This window comes from Xylona heveae (assembly GCF_001619985.1).
Source record: "Xylona heveae TC161 unplaced genomic scaffold L228scaffold_2, whole genome shotgun sequence".
NCBI lineage: Eukaryota > Fungi > Ascomycota > Xylonomycetes > Xylonales > Xylonaceae > Xylona > Xylona heveae.
This window is the reverse complement of record NW_017264194.1, coordinates 1,437,432-1,451,480: the sequence shown is the minus strand read 5'-3', so window position 1 is coordinate 1,451,480 and position 14,049 is coordinate 1,437,432. Positions and strand designations below refer to the sequence as shown.

Genomic DNA, 14,049 nt, shown 5'->3' with positions numbered 1-14,049 from the left:
TCTTGGCGCTAAACTTCGCAGAGCCTCAATTGCTCTAATCTTCTTTGAGTATAGTGTAGTTGTGAAAGGGTTCGCAGTGTTCTGCCGTGTAAGTTACTTCGTACTCGTACAAATTGAGCGGTCGCTTACCAGCCCTGAACCCTATCCCACGATACCACCAAAGACCATTCAACCTCGCGAAATTTCCCAGACGAGCTTGCAGCAACCCGGTGACGGCCAACGTTTGATATCGACGAGACGCAGATATCACAAACTGCCAAAATGGCCCCTTCCAACCTTCCCCCGATGTTCAATGCCACCTCTGAGGACATTGAGAAGCTCCTCGCGGCCCAGTGCCACCTCGGTTCCAAGAACCTGCAGGTGCACATGGAGCCCTACCTCTGGAAGACCCGGCCCGATGGTATCAACGTGATCAACGTTGGAAAGACCTGGTACGTTTCATAAAAGAAATTACAGAGAGATGGATATTTTTGTTCTCAAACACAGCCAAATTTGTGTCTGCCCCAGCGCTGGATCAGAAAATTTCTGACTTGGGTTGCGCACTGTATAGGGAGAAGATTGTCCTGGCCGCCCGTATCATCGCCGCCATTGACAACCCGGCCGACATCTGTGTCATCTCCGCTCGTCCCTATGGTCAGCGTGCCGTCCTCAAGTTCGCCTCTCACACCGGTGCTGTCGCTATTGCGGGCCGTTTCACCCCCGGTAGCTTCACCAACTACATCACCCGCTCCTTCAAGGAGCCCCGTCTGATCATCGTCACCGACCCCCGCACCGATGCTCAGGCCATCAAGGAGGCCAGCTATGTCAACATCCCCGTTATCGCTCTCTGCGACTCCGACTCCCCCACCGAGTTCGTCGATGTTGCCATCCCCACCAACAACAAGGGCCGCCACGCCATTGGTCTGGTCTGGTGGTTGCTTGCCCGTGAGGTCCTCCGTCTCCGTGGCACTCTCGCTACCCGTGAGACCGAGTGGGACGTCATGACCGATCTTTACTTCTACCGCGATCCTGAGGCCGAGGAGAACAAGGACAGCTCTGCCGTCGAGGAGGCTAAGCTTCCTGGTGCTGAGGACGTTGGTGCTCAGGCCGTTGAGCAGGGCTTCACTGGTAATGCTGAGTGGGAGGTTAGCGGTGCTGCCCCCGGTGGTGCCTTCGCTGCTCCCGCTGCTACTGCCGGTGCCCCTGCCAGCTCCAGCTGGGAGGCTGACGGTACCGACTGGGCTGCTGGCTCCGCCCCCGTCCAGACTGGCAACGAGGGTTGGGCTGGAGAGGCTCCCAAGGAGAACACTTCGTGGTAGATTATTGCATTAAGAGCAAACGAAAAAGGAGAATAAAGGAGACAATCTTCAATCAGACTTTTTCCGTGTCTTTTATCTAGGCCCGATCGTCCCAACGTCATTCTCGACTCGTCTGCCCATTGATTCAGCAATATTCCCGCCCGAAGACAAAAAGGTTGTCCTCGTTTCGCCTCTTTTTTGTTATTTTCCATAAACAAAAGCAATTATATCTGACGGTTTTTTGATTCCTACATTGTGTGGAGAGAAAGTTGATGGCGCTCACGAGGGAAAGAAATCCGGTTAAATGGAAGTATCGTCTCTCACCACAACTGTCTGTTTTGTTATCTAGTTTTTCTTAAGCTGCCATTCATTCTCTATGTCCCACTTGTCTTGGATTTTCCATATTCGAGGCAAGCACGGCATTCAGCAAGAGTGGTATTTTTACTACTCGTGTCTATGAATGCGAGAGCTCTTGAGAAACTTGGTGCGGAACATGGCGATTGCGATTTGAGATGTGCTTCTTTGCCGGGGGAAAGCCCTGTGTCACAGCGAGGGATGTACTTAACCGTTGCCCAGCTCTGCAGTTGTAGCTTGTGAAATGAGTTAGTAGCCTTAACCTGGCTCGAATCGAAAACATGGGATCACTTTGCATGCGCTCCTGTTGTGTCTGCTAATTGAGTTGATTACGTCTTTGACTTTTGTACCGTTTCTCGCCCTTTTGTTCGTACTGAGACTGTCCGTAAGACTTTTAGGGCACTCTACGATTAACCAGCCTCCCAACCTCTCCGACGCCTTCGTAGTATTATGCCCCACTTGCCTCTTCAAGAGCTTACAAATGTGACATTGGACTTCAAGATATTTAAAGCTATATACCGTGGACGTGAAAGGAAGCGGTACTGTATACCCATAATGTTATGCTCGTATATTAATTCTTATTTCCATCTTGATTTATTTTCACGTTTCCTTTTTCGTATCTTTTTTTTTATTTCTTAATTTCATGTTTCGTTTTTCTTATCCTTTCCCCCCCCCCCTAATTGGTTTCATTGTTTTCCTTTATCATGTATTTTTCTGGGATATTTGTTTGAACGAAAAAATAAAAATATATTAAAAATATTGTTTTAGATCACCAAGACATATCACCATATCACTACCCTCCCTAACAGTATTCCCCATGCATAACCAACTCCAATGGTACTACTTTCTATAAAGAACGACAGCACAGCACACTCTGCCCGTGTAGAGTATCCTCATACTTCAAATCAGCTGACCTGTGACCCGTGACCGGGCCAATCAATGTGGTGTGTGGTGGCCTCGGTGCAGTTACATATACGGAAGGAGCGGCTCTACCTACGCCGCAACACGTACATGCCATTTTACACCTGCCGGCTGCTCTCTGCTCTTTATACGTGCCTAGGTGCTTGTGCGCCATGTATGATCGAGTATAAGCAACACTAAATCAGGAAGTGGAGTAACCTTACTAGATGAAAACTTGGACTGTACGAGGTTTTTGTCTAAAGTGGTGACGGGTTCAAGGATCAAGACTCAAGGATGGAGTATGAAAGATGAAAGATGAAGAATCAAGGACGAATGATCAAGGAGGAAGGAGGAAGAATAAGGATTGATATGAAACATAAGCTGGTATTGAGAAGATATCTATCTATCAATAATAAAGTACTGGTATATACATACATGGCATTAGGGCAAGCTTCGTCGCTCTCCGCTCATATTAACCATAAACCCTTAATTGAATATGGCGCTGAAGAGAGAAGTGGAAAAGATTAAGAGCGAAAGGATATAAGCAGACGGCATGAACGTCGAGGCTTGCGGAGGATGGGAAGAAAGGAGGCGGAGAGAACAAAAAAAAGAAGAGAAGATAGGAAGAAAGAAGAGGAAGGCTGAAGTTGAGCCGTGAGGAAACGCCTGGAAGAAATGCCGCGATGATGAGTAAAGGGGGACAATTAGAAAGGGAGGAGAAAGAGGAAGGAAAGGAAAGGAAAGAGGGAGAAGAGAGAAAATCATGGTCATGCAGACGGGAATATGGCGAGTGCGTATATAGATGATTGTTAAGGGGTAAGATGCGCTGAAAAGAATAGAGAAACGGTGAAGAAGACGGTACCGGTAGAGGTGAAGAGGATGAGAAGAGGTATAAAGGGGCTATGGAAGGGGGTATAAGAGATAACACTCTCACTAGAGTTATACTAGTGTCTAATGCATGCACGAGGCATGTCGGCCGAGAAGATCAGCATTGAAGCAGGAAAGCGAGCGTAGTCCAATAATTCAGCCAAAGATCTTGAGGAAGCCCCAGAGACCGAGACCGCTTAGAATAGGAATGGTCAGGTTGTCGTCCCAGCCCCAGAGGTCGACTACTTCACTTGCCGAAGCTACGATGCCGGACCATAGACTCATGATGCCTAGTGCGAGACTGCCTCCAATAACTCCACGCTCCGGGCCCCATCCGAGTAACTCTCGCACTGGCTCAGGAAGAGACAGTGTTCCTGTGAACATGAATGGGTTGGGTGGGTTCTCGGGGAATGTGCCAATACGGGGTACTAGCCAGCCCCAGAAAGCGGCGGCGGTGACAACTCCCACTGCCAGTGCAGCAAGAGTACCGGCAAGGCTTTTGCCATGGCGAATGCGGATGGTGTAGCGGCCGTATAAACGACCAAAGGTACTAGCAGCGGTATCGCACCAGCTGAGCAGTAGCACGCCCATGACACCAATGTCCTTGGGGAACCAGCCCAGCACAATCCATGCACCGAGGAGATACCAGATGACTCCATTGTAGCCATCGACCTCGGATTCTCGCATCAACGCGCCGAGCACGCGAATGTAGAGTCGGTTAAACGACGGAGACTTGTGGCGTAGGATATCAATAGACGCTATGGGGATGAGCGCCGAAAGGAGGCATGGAGTAATAGTTGATGTTTGCACGCCCTTGGTATAGAGATAGAGCGTGAAGAAACCAATCGAGACATGGAGGACTTTGCGAGGAACTTCGTGACGATGGATCTATGACAAGTCAATAAATCTTTTCATAACAGCATGCTCTGTTAGGCACCTACAAATGATCGGAAATGTCTGTGAACAGGAATGAGCCCAAGGGGGCTTGGGCTGCGGCTAAAGTCACGCCAATAGCTGCTCATGCTGGCGCTTATTGGCGACAAGTGACCGTTGGATTGTGGCTTTCCATCTTGTAGTTGAGGATCCGAGGTGTCTTTTGTGGCAGTCTTCTTGCTAGGTTTCGATGCACTGCCGTTTTGAGTCGTTTTTGTTGTCAATCCACTCATCCTTCGCCGTCTTCCCTCGAGAACTGGACTTCTGCTTCGTGTCCTGGCCCGTTTCTCGAGACTCGAGTCTGAGCTCTCGTCTGCCTCATCGATTGCAGACGCAGACTTCTTTTGCGGCGATTTCGAAGCGGCGCGCGTCGCCGAACGAGTCACGGGTCCGAAATACTCCTTGCCGTCTTGACCGTCAGTTGGATCGGGCGACGGAGAGATGACCCGGGGAGTGCCCGGGATTTGCATGTGAGTAGACATTCGGCGAGGTGAGGCAGATTAGATTACTGTATCGTGCAAGTATGTGGTCGCAGAGGGAAAACCCGATGCAGAGAGCACAAATCTGGCAAATGGAGATGTGCAATTGCAATATAATATAGTATGACTGCTGGCTATACAAGACAGTGCTATGTGTGGACACCCCAAAAAATGGTAATAATCGGAAAAAGTTGGTCGAGTGTTTCGGGGAGCCTGTTTTTCTTTTCGGGATCGGGCACAACCAAGTTCCGATGTGACGTTCTTTTGCTTGTACGGAGTAAGTACAGGTATTCCTCCGAGATAGACGATAAGATCTCAAATGAGATCAGTGGCTGTTGCCGGGTTCTCAATATGTATATAATCTGATTCTCCACTGCTGAGCGTGGAGTGGAGGGAAAAGGGAAGGAAGATAGCGAAGGGGAAAGGGAATTAGACAGCAGCGTTGAAATGCGGTGAATAGAGTTGTCCTCGTGTCTTATTCTTTTTCGATTGCTATCGCTTCCCGCTCCCGTCGGCGGTGAGATTTACCATGAATGAGCCAATCTCTCCTCTGGCCCAATAGGCTTCCTCTCAAGTAATTTTTATTACGGGTCCCCTCTCTCTGCTGGCTAAACTCGACCAGGTATAATTCAATTACTAAATTCCGTGCCCTATGGCGAATGGTTATTGATAATCATTCTCTCGCTTTCTTACCCTTTGACGGTATACGCACAAAATGTATCATTTCATGAGCTAAGAAGCTTCTCTTCTTTTCCGATCGTCCTGTCTTTTCTTCGTTCAGCGTCTTCGCTTCCGGTCGGCGGTCGCACATGATCCGAAACCTCCCAGAGCCTTGGGCTACGATATCTCTGGGCGGTGAAGGCGACCATGGCAAATCAAGTTATTTACTCCTAATCTTAATCAATCGAAATGTAGCATATTGGTATATCAATGGCCTGGAACGGCCGGTGGTCTCTTCACTCTTATCCATTTTGTTTTATTTGTTTTATTTTGATTTTTGTCTTTTTCCAATATCGGCACCCAATTGTCCAATATAAACTGAGAATATACTCGAAGATAATCAATGTGACAAATTCATGACTGTCCGCGACCACATTCTAATACTAGTTTAGTACTATTCTTATAATCGAATAAACAGCCAGAAAAATTATAGAACTTTAGACTGTTGCTTCAATTGACATGCAGGATCTCAAGAACGTAGTCCAGGTGATCACGTGAGAAGAATGGCGGCATCGTGTCACGTGCTGATAACGATAAGGAAAATCACGGCCAGCAAATTCCCCAGAATTGTCGAGACCAAAAGATTAATTTGCAGCGACAAATCAAATACAAGAGAACAGCTGCACCTGTGAGAAGATATCTCGCAATGGCTCCCACAGAGACCAAAGGAGCGGCCAAGCCGCCGTCGTCAGGCAGCTCGAGAGCATGGGACGGTCTTACACCTGCGCTTTCTGAATGGGCCCTGGACGCGGTCTCCAGCATGGGCTTCAGTCGCATGACTCCAGTCCAAGCGTCTACGATACCGCTTTTCATGGGCTATAAAGATGTCGTTGTCGAGGTTAGCTTCCAAGTCCAAGGACTTTCTGTATCAAATCTAATGGAGCTCCACATAGGCTGTAACCGGTAGCGGTAAAACGCTTGCCTTCCTGATACCCATTGTCGAACGATTGCTTCGCCTTGAAGAGCCCATCCGAAGACATCACATTGGCGCAATTATAATATCTCCGACAAGGTATGGATCTACGCATACTGTACTTCTGTCTGTCGATTTCTGACTTTGCAACAGAGAGCTTGCTACTCAAATCTACACTGTCCTGCTTTCTCTATTGTCTTTCCATGGGCCGTCTGCTGCTGCCCTGAACCCTCCGAGTGAAGACACGGATATGCCAGATGCGAAGCCTAATTCATCAAAATCATCCGATTTGAAAGTTGTGCCGCAGCTCATTCTTGGTGGAACCACTACGCCTGCGCAAGATCTCAGCTCGTTTCTCAAGAACTCACCAAACCTGATCATTTCGACACCTGGTCGCCTGCTCGAACTTCTTTCCTCTCCACATGTTCACTGCCCGCAATCATCATTCGAAGTCTTGGTCCTCGATGAAGCAGATAGATTACTCGATATGGGCTTTAAGGAAGACTTGCAGAAGATCCTATCCCGACTTCCGAAACAAAGGCGAACTGGGCTGTTCAGTGCTAGTGTCAGCGAGGCGGTAGACCAGATTGTTAGAGTGGGTTTGCGTAATCCCGTGAGGATTGCAGTAAAGGTTAGAGGACCTTCGGGCGCAGAGGACAGGAGAACTCCAGCAAGGTAAGATGCAACCAGCCCCAGGGTCTAACAGAGCGTGTATGCTAACGCCAGTCATCCTCCACAGTCTTCAAATGACATATCTCACTACCCCAGCCAGCCATAAAATCCCCGCCCTGAGCCAACTTCTTGGTTCTATGGACCCGACACCACAAAAGACCATTGTCTACGTTTCCACCTGTGCGGGCGTGGACTACCTCCAGCACCTTCTTCCTGCGCTTCTCCCAACCGTCAACCTGCAAAAAATCGACCTCGTACCTCTTCACGGAAAGCACGCACCGAACGTCCGACAAAAGAACTTCACTCGCTTCGTCAACTCTATCGCACCGACCGTCCTCCTCACAACCGACGTCGCCGCGCGAGGTCTCGACATCCCTCAAGTCGACCTTGTCGTGCAGCTCGACCCACCAGGCGATCCCAAGGCCTTCCTGCACCGATGCGGACGAGCCGGCCGCGCAGGTCGACGCGGTCTCAGCGTCGTCTTCCTCCACCCTGGCCGCGAAGAAGACTACGTACCCTTCCTAGACGTGCGCAAAACACCCGTTACTCCATTAGAACACCCCACGATATCTACTTCTGACGAGGACGCCAAAACCGCGACTGCCACTCTCCGCAAACTAGTCCTTACCGACCGTGGCCTGCACGACAAGGCCCAGCGCGCCTTTGTCAGCTGGGTCCGCGCGTACACCAAGCACCAAGCCAGCAGCATTTTCCGCGTGGCGGACCTCGACTGGCGCGACCTCGCCGACGCATGGGGTCTCCTCCGCCTTCCCAAGATGCCTGAGCTACGAGGCTGGCAAGGGGATCGCTTCCTCGGCCTGCAGCTCGATTTTGAAAACTTTGCGTACAAGGACAAGCAGCACGAAAAGGTCCGAAAGAAGGAGCTGCAACAGTTCAAGGAAACACAAGCAACGAGAGGAGATAGAGATACTGCTCCTCAAGACAAACAACAACACCAGAACAAGAAGAACAAGAAGAACCAGGCCTGGAGCAATAAAACGGAACTCAAAGAACGACGCGAGGAACGTCGCGAGAAGAAGAAGACGAGACGCGATGCAGAGCGTTCGGCCAAGATGACACCCGCGGAACGTGAGAAACAGGAAGAGCTCCAGGCTCTATTGAAGGAGGTTAAACAAAAGAATAATATTGAAGACGAGGAGTTTGACGGTTTTGATGATTAGATTTTTTTTCCTCTTTGATATGATTCCCTTGTATGGCGTATTTTGTCTTGCTTTTCTTGCTTTTCTTTCTCCTTTGGCAGGCTTCTTTTTGATTCATTGCTCTTTTGGCATCTCATATTCCCTGCGAAAAGTTCATCATATAGCATCGTTCTGGCGCATCTTCCAGCTTTATCATCTCTGCTGCTATCTCATCTTTACTATTTTCATCATCTGTAGCACATATACATCAACCTCACATGGACTCTTTGACCACCCTATGAAAATTTAACGCGTCGAGTAACATCATCATCAAGGGTGCAATTATACTGTATACTAAGGAAAGAGGGTATATATAAAACATTACAAACTAGTCAACCTCGTAACACGTAACCTTCAATAAGCTCCAAAAGGAACAGACCCAGCGGCCAAAAAAAAAAGAGAAACCCAGTAGCTAACAAAAGTCTGGGTCGTCATCATCAAAACATCTCATGACGTGAAATCGATATCAAGAACCAGTCAAATCCAAAACCTCCACGCCTTCCCAAACTCGCTGCTGCTGCACTGTGCGTCTTGTCGGCCTTCTACTAGGTCGAGTACTCTTGCTATCAGTCTTTGTCGTGGCCTCGCCACGAGAACGACTACTACCAGACAAAGTTAAAGAGGATTCTGAAGAGACGACTTCTTTCCACGCGCCGTCGAGACTCTCGCGCAGCGTCACAGCGACAGAGCGCTTCTGATTTCGAGTCGAGGTCTTAGAGGACGAAGGCATGGAAATCTCCTGCTCCAAACCTTTGAGGATTTCTGATGGACTTTGATGGAAACCGGAATTATGATTATCGGCGCGTCCATCTGCGTGGTTTGCTGGCGTCTCTGTATCTTTGTCTTCGTTTTCACAGTAATACTGTTTGTTGGCTCTTGGTCGTCGCGGTCTCCGTCTAGTGACGCTGGGCGGTAATTCAGGCATAGGCGGGGATGAAGAGATTTCAATGAGTGCTTTGTTGATGATTGGTGGCGGTGTTAATATACGTGCGTTGAGAGTAGTAGGAGAAGCGGGTGGAGTAATTGACTGAGGAGAACGACAGTCACGCGGGGTTCGAGTTGGGCTGGATACATTTGAAATAACGTCTGAGTTAGGTTCTGCCGTGTCGTCTACCGCAAGGCCGGAACGTTCTCGAGGGGCGGTGAATTCTGATGGAGATGGGAGAGTGGGTGATGAGGAGAGGAGGATGATTGGGTTGTCCTTTTGTGAATTTTTCGCTGCATTTGCACCCTCTGGACAGTCGAGGAAGCGTCGTGAAGAATCTGGCGTGACTGGCCTTGCGGACGTGGATCCCGCGTCGAATGAAAAGGTGGGTGCAGGAGATGGCCTGGATAAACGTGCCTTTATGGATGTTTGGTAAACTGAATTAGGACTACGACCTGACGTCCGCTTGCCGTCTTGGACGGTGTCTTTGGGTGCCGAGGTTTTACGTTCCATTGATGATATAGAAGAGGAAGACACAGGCCGGCTGTGTTTCCTAGGAACCAGAGGAGACGTGTCGACCGAAAGATCAATCGCATCTGCAACTGCTGCCAAGGTAGAATTACGTGTGACTGAGTATTCTTGCTGCGATGAAGCGGGTTTAGATAATGTCCAAGGATTCACATCCTTGAGTGGCCCCGGCGACTCTGTGCTTCGCGCGGACCTGGCAGGCTTAGATTGTCTGCGACTTGAGGTTTTGCTGGACTGTCGGGGTCTCTGGGTTGGAGATAAAGGAATGCTCGGAGCCAAAAAGACGGGAGGGATAGTGTCGCTATCTACTATCCCGCTGTCCTGCGAGCTTGAAGGGACGAGGTTACTCTCTTTGGATCCTCCAGCCCCTCTGCCTAGATAGATATCGGGCTTTGATACCTTGACGAAACGATCTAACGCCCCAGCATGCGTGCCTACCTTTCCCGTTGCCTTTTTCGGGCCCGTTTTGGAAGCACGTGCGGGTTTGGGCCGTTGTTGCGATTCTCTCCACTCCTCAACTTTTGATGGAGCTCCATGGTTGACGTAGCTTTCCAATATCCATACTTTTTCTGGTTGGGTTGGATCATGCGCCACTTGTGCTTTGACATTTGAAGCATTTGATTGCGTTGCAGGTATATTGCTATCGTCCTCCAAATCCGAGGTAAATTCGTCGCGGTCCATGTATTCGGTGTCCGAGTGTTCAGTACTGAGATCCAGGGCCACGATATCAATCGGAACGTATGCAACGCGTAGCTCGGGAGTACCATCGGTTGAGAAATGAGTTCGGGTTCCATGAAGACCCCTAACAAGAGATAATACGTTATCATGCTCGGTGGACTGCCCAGATGCCTGCTCAAGTGATGCGACGGGAGATCTTTGTGTAGCGAGTTTCGTAGCTAATATCGCAGGCGCAAGGCCCCGGATGAATTTAATAGCCTGCGATTTGAATTCCCAGCCAAATGCGCTTGCAACAAAAGCTCGTAATCCGGAAATGTCGATAGGAGCTTCCCATACTAGCCCTGCTTTGAGTCTATCGAGGCTCTCCCGATTCGACACGACAGGGCTGGTATAGTATTTGAGAACCTTTGGATCAGGAAAGTTGTCTGGTATTTCCAAAGAGGCATGTTTGATACGAAAGAATTTGCTCTCATTCGTACGCAGCTCGTGAGCTAGATTATCTCTCCATTGCCGCAACCCAGCGGTGTCTTTACGAGATATTTTGCAGAGCTCTGTGCCAAAGCCGGCCTTGGCAGCTTCGCACGCGACCTTGACTCCGCAGCCGGGTATACCTTCAGGGATATAGTCACCACCACTCATCAATGCAATGAGCACCATATCCTCGCTGCATAAGCCAGATTTGCCAGACCTGATCTTCTGGGCCTCGTACAAGTTCACATGAGTTGGGCTCTTGCTACCCCGTAAACTTTCACTCGACCAATTACGCAGTACCAATCCACACCCGAACATAAGAGTGTCGACATCCTCGCTCAAAACTGCATCGACGATCCCTTCTTTTTGCAGTAGAGCACATTCTGCCTCTGCTTCTCCAGGTGCAGTATGGTATGTTATCCCGAAGTATCGTAAGAGGTCTTTTGTTAGATGTTCCGGCAACGATGAACTCAGTCCCGGCGCTATACGTATATTCCTCTTAACCGGGGGTCTATGCGGTCCATCAAAAACGAAAAGCGGCTGTATAGCGATGGAAAGGAGGCGGAGTAGACGGTAGTAGAAGGTTCGCACTGCCGGATTGGTTCCGCCTGAATCAACGCAGAGGTGTTTCTGTTAGCTTCAGAGCCGGGCTTTGAAATGAGAAACAAGAAGTGATTATATTAAACATGTTTAAAATACCTCTCCCTGATTGGATCTGGAACATCCATATTGAAATGTCTATAGCTATTCGCAGAGGTCGTCCCGTCCGTTCAAATGTCTCTGCCGCGAGCCTGGACAGAGCCACCCGCTCACCTGTCCCAATCTCAGCATATATCCTAGCAAGCTTTTAGCAAAACTCTGCCGAGAAAAATAATTGAGGCATGCTCAAACCCTTTGATGCCCATTCCTCATTATCGCATTCGTATAATTGGGAATGATATATCGTACTTCGGGGGCTGCGGCGTATTTGTTTACGTTGAGTGTTTCGCTAAAGCTGGGGTTTTGACGCAATGAATCAGCCCGCATAGCAACGAGGTGAAGATTAACAATTTATTTCCAATACTGAATAGAACATGATTATATTATGTGAGGAAAGCCAGTCGACCTTTGGGGATATAAGTTTCTTCGCGGCTAATGAAGGAGAAAGGAGACATCTTACGCCCACATTACCTTTCCTGTCATGGCTACCGACGAAAGTTATGCTGAGCTGAAACCATTCAAACCCAAATCCGTCACCTCAAACCCGCAAACCCCGCAACGATCTCTCTCATCTACTTTCTCTCTTTCACCATCCACTACCTTGCGCAGCGATGAAGAGTATCTCGTGTTCGAACTGGGTTCCCGCTTTTTGCGTGCCGGGTTTGCTGGGGAGAGCAGCCCGCGGTGCGTAATCGGTTTTGGTTTGGAAGAACAACGGAGAGTCGGAGATTACAGACGCTGGCAGCCAGATTTCCAAGGCACGGGAAGGAAGAGAAGACACGGAGAAACATGGGGTCAGCATCATGAGCTCTGGCGTATGGACCTTTCAGATCTGGATCTACAGCTCGTCGGAGACAAGATTGAAAGGGCCATAAGAGAAGCTTACGCCAAATACTTGCTTACGGATTACAAGCCTAGGAGAGCTGTTCTTGTATTACCATCTGTCATGCCTCATGCATTACTATCAACGGTCCTCTTGACCATGTTTTCCAATTTCCAGATTCCCAGCATGACGCTGGTATCTGGTCCTGTCTTAAGCACTCTCGCTGCGGGACTTCGCTCAGCTCTCGTGATTGATATCGGCTGGGCAGAGACAATTGTAACGGCTGTATTTGAATATCGAGAAGTCCTTCAACGTCAGACTCAGCGCGGCGTCAGATTGGCCAGTGAAGCAATGGGCGAGTTGCTGTCAACCGAGGCCAAAGGAACAAGTATAGAAGCCTCGCAAAGCCAGCGGTTGAACCAACAAATCGGAGTTTCTTTTGAGGAGACGGAGGAAGTGTTTTGCCGAATGGCCTGGTGTCGAAGCTCAGTCGACACCCAAGCTCCTGAGACTGACGATCCCATCGTGAATATTCCATTGAAATCGACAGAGCCTCCGGTAAAATTAGGACTGAAATTTTCCCGCCTTGGAGAACCTGTGGAAACAGCTTGCTTTGCTTCCCACCAAAAATTGCAGGATTTAGATGACCATGAATTGCCAATCCACCAACTTGCCTACAACACTCTTCTCTCTCTTCCAATTGATGTCCGTGGGACATGCATGTCTCGCATAGTCCTGACAGGTGGAGGATCAAAGATACCTGGAATCAAGCGACGAATCCTGGATGAAATCAATCTGCTCGTGCAGAAAGGGGGATGGGATCCTGTCAAAGGCCAAGCGGCGGAAATAAGAAAGAAGAAGTTCGAGAACCTCACTCAAGAGAAGGCGACTCAGGTATCGATGGATAATAAAGTCGAATTAGGCGAAAAAGCGGAAATGCCTTCGGATCAGACCGTCCCTGCGGCGAATTCTGAGCAAACCTCGGACCCTATCACGGAGAAATTGGTCCGGGAAGAATCAAAGCATGCGAAGCCATATATCCAGGGAGTCGTGCGAGGTGTTGAGACTTTAGGTCCTTGGGCAGGCGGAAGCCTCATGGCGAGTCTTAAAGCTCGTGGGACTGTAGATGTTGAAAAGGAAAAATTTCTTCAGCAGGGTCTTGCCGGCGCAAGCAAGGAAGGCGATATCAAAGGCAACTTCCAGAGAATGAGTTTAGGCGCGGCCACTCCACGCGCTGGCGGCGCAGAACGGTCAGGCTGGACTCTAGGGCTTTGGGCATAGGACTGTGGATAGTGAAGCACGCTTGAAGATCCGTGTTGTATGGTAAAGGATACCCCAATTGAGTTTTAACAATAGCTGGTGGATCGTCATATTATAGATGTCGCAAGCATTTACAAACGTTTTCTTTCTTAATACGCCCAGCTTTTGATGGTTGTTTTGAGAAGGTGCGTGCTCGTTAAGCATTCGTTCCTTCCTGGAGCATTAATTTTGATATCATACTGGGAAGCACGGCACAAACACTGTCGACTTTTTAGCTGACCGAAAGGACCGCCAAACCAGTCATGGATTACTGCTGAGTCTTCGTCGTGTACGAAGTCAGAACAAACTCAG

General features: G+C 49.1%; 5 protein-coding genes across 5 annotated transcripts; 3 read left to right on the top strand and 2 right to left on the bottom strand.

Moving 5' to 3' along the window:
- Positions 1-261: 261 nt before the first annotated feature.
- On the top strand, positions 262-1,298 carry L228DRAFT_227228 (ribosomal protein S2; the record flags this gene model as incomplete). The annotated part of the gene is made up of 2 exons (XM_018330444.1): positions 262-435; positions 555-1,298. The coding sequence occupies 2 exons, from the start codon at positions 262-264 to the stop codon at positions 1,296-1,298; spliced, it is 918 nt and encodes a 305-aa protein (XP_018190825.1).
- A 2,256-nt stretch (positions 1,299-3,554) lies between these two features.
- Positions 3,555-4,813, bottom strand: L228DRAFT_265745 (phosphatidate cytidylyltransferase; the record flags this gene model as incomplete). Its single annotated transcript, XM_018334758.1, has 2 exons — positions 3,555-4,286; positions 4,340-4,813. The coding sequence occupies 2 exons, from the start codon at positions 4,811-4,813 to the stop codon at positions 3,555-3,557; spliced, it is 1,206 nt and encodes a 401-aa protein (XP_018190824.1).
- Positions 4,814-6,123: 1,310 nt separating this feature from the next.
- On the top strand, positions 6,124-8,646 carry L228DRAFT_280520 (ATP-dependent rRNA helicase spb4). Its single transcript, XM_018335789.1, has 4 exons — positions 6,124-6,368; positions 6,424-6,542; positions 6,597-7,118; positions 7,183-8,646. Exons 1-4 carry the CDS (start codon positions 6,177-6,179, stop codon positions 8,294-8,296), a joined length of 1,947 nt encoding a protein of 648 aa, XP_018190823.1. The 5' UTR covers positions 6,124-6,176; the 3' UTR covers positions 8,297-8,646.
- On the bottom strand, positions 8,539-11,958 carry L228DRAFT_65594 (hypothetical protein). The gene is made up of 3 exons (XM_018336805.1): positions 11,808-11,958; positions 11,616-11,752; positions 8,539-11,524 (listed from the first exon to the last, which is right to left on the bottom strand). The coding sequence occupies exons 1-3, from the start codon at positions 11,819-11,821 to the stop codon at positions 8,781-8,783; spliced, it is 2,895 nt and encodes a 964-aa protein (XP_018190822.1). The 5' UTR covers positions 11,822-11,958; the 3' UTR covers positions 8,539-8,780.
- On the top strand, positions 11,898-13,949 carry L228DRAFT_280518 (actin-like ATPase domain-containing protein). Its single transcript, XM_018335788.1, has 2 exons — positions 11,898-12,002; positions 12,064-13,949. The coding sequence occupies exon 2, from the start codon at positions 12,097-12,099 to the stop codon at positions 13,717-13,719; it is 1,623 nt and encodes a 540-aa protein (XP_018190821.1). The 5' UTR covers positions 11,898-12,002; positions 12,064-12,096; the 3' UTR covers positions 13,720-13,949.
- The last annotated feature ends 100 nt before the right edge of the window (positions 13,950-14,049 follow it).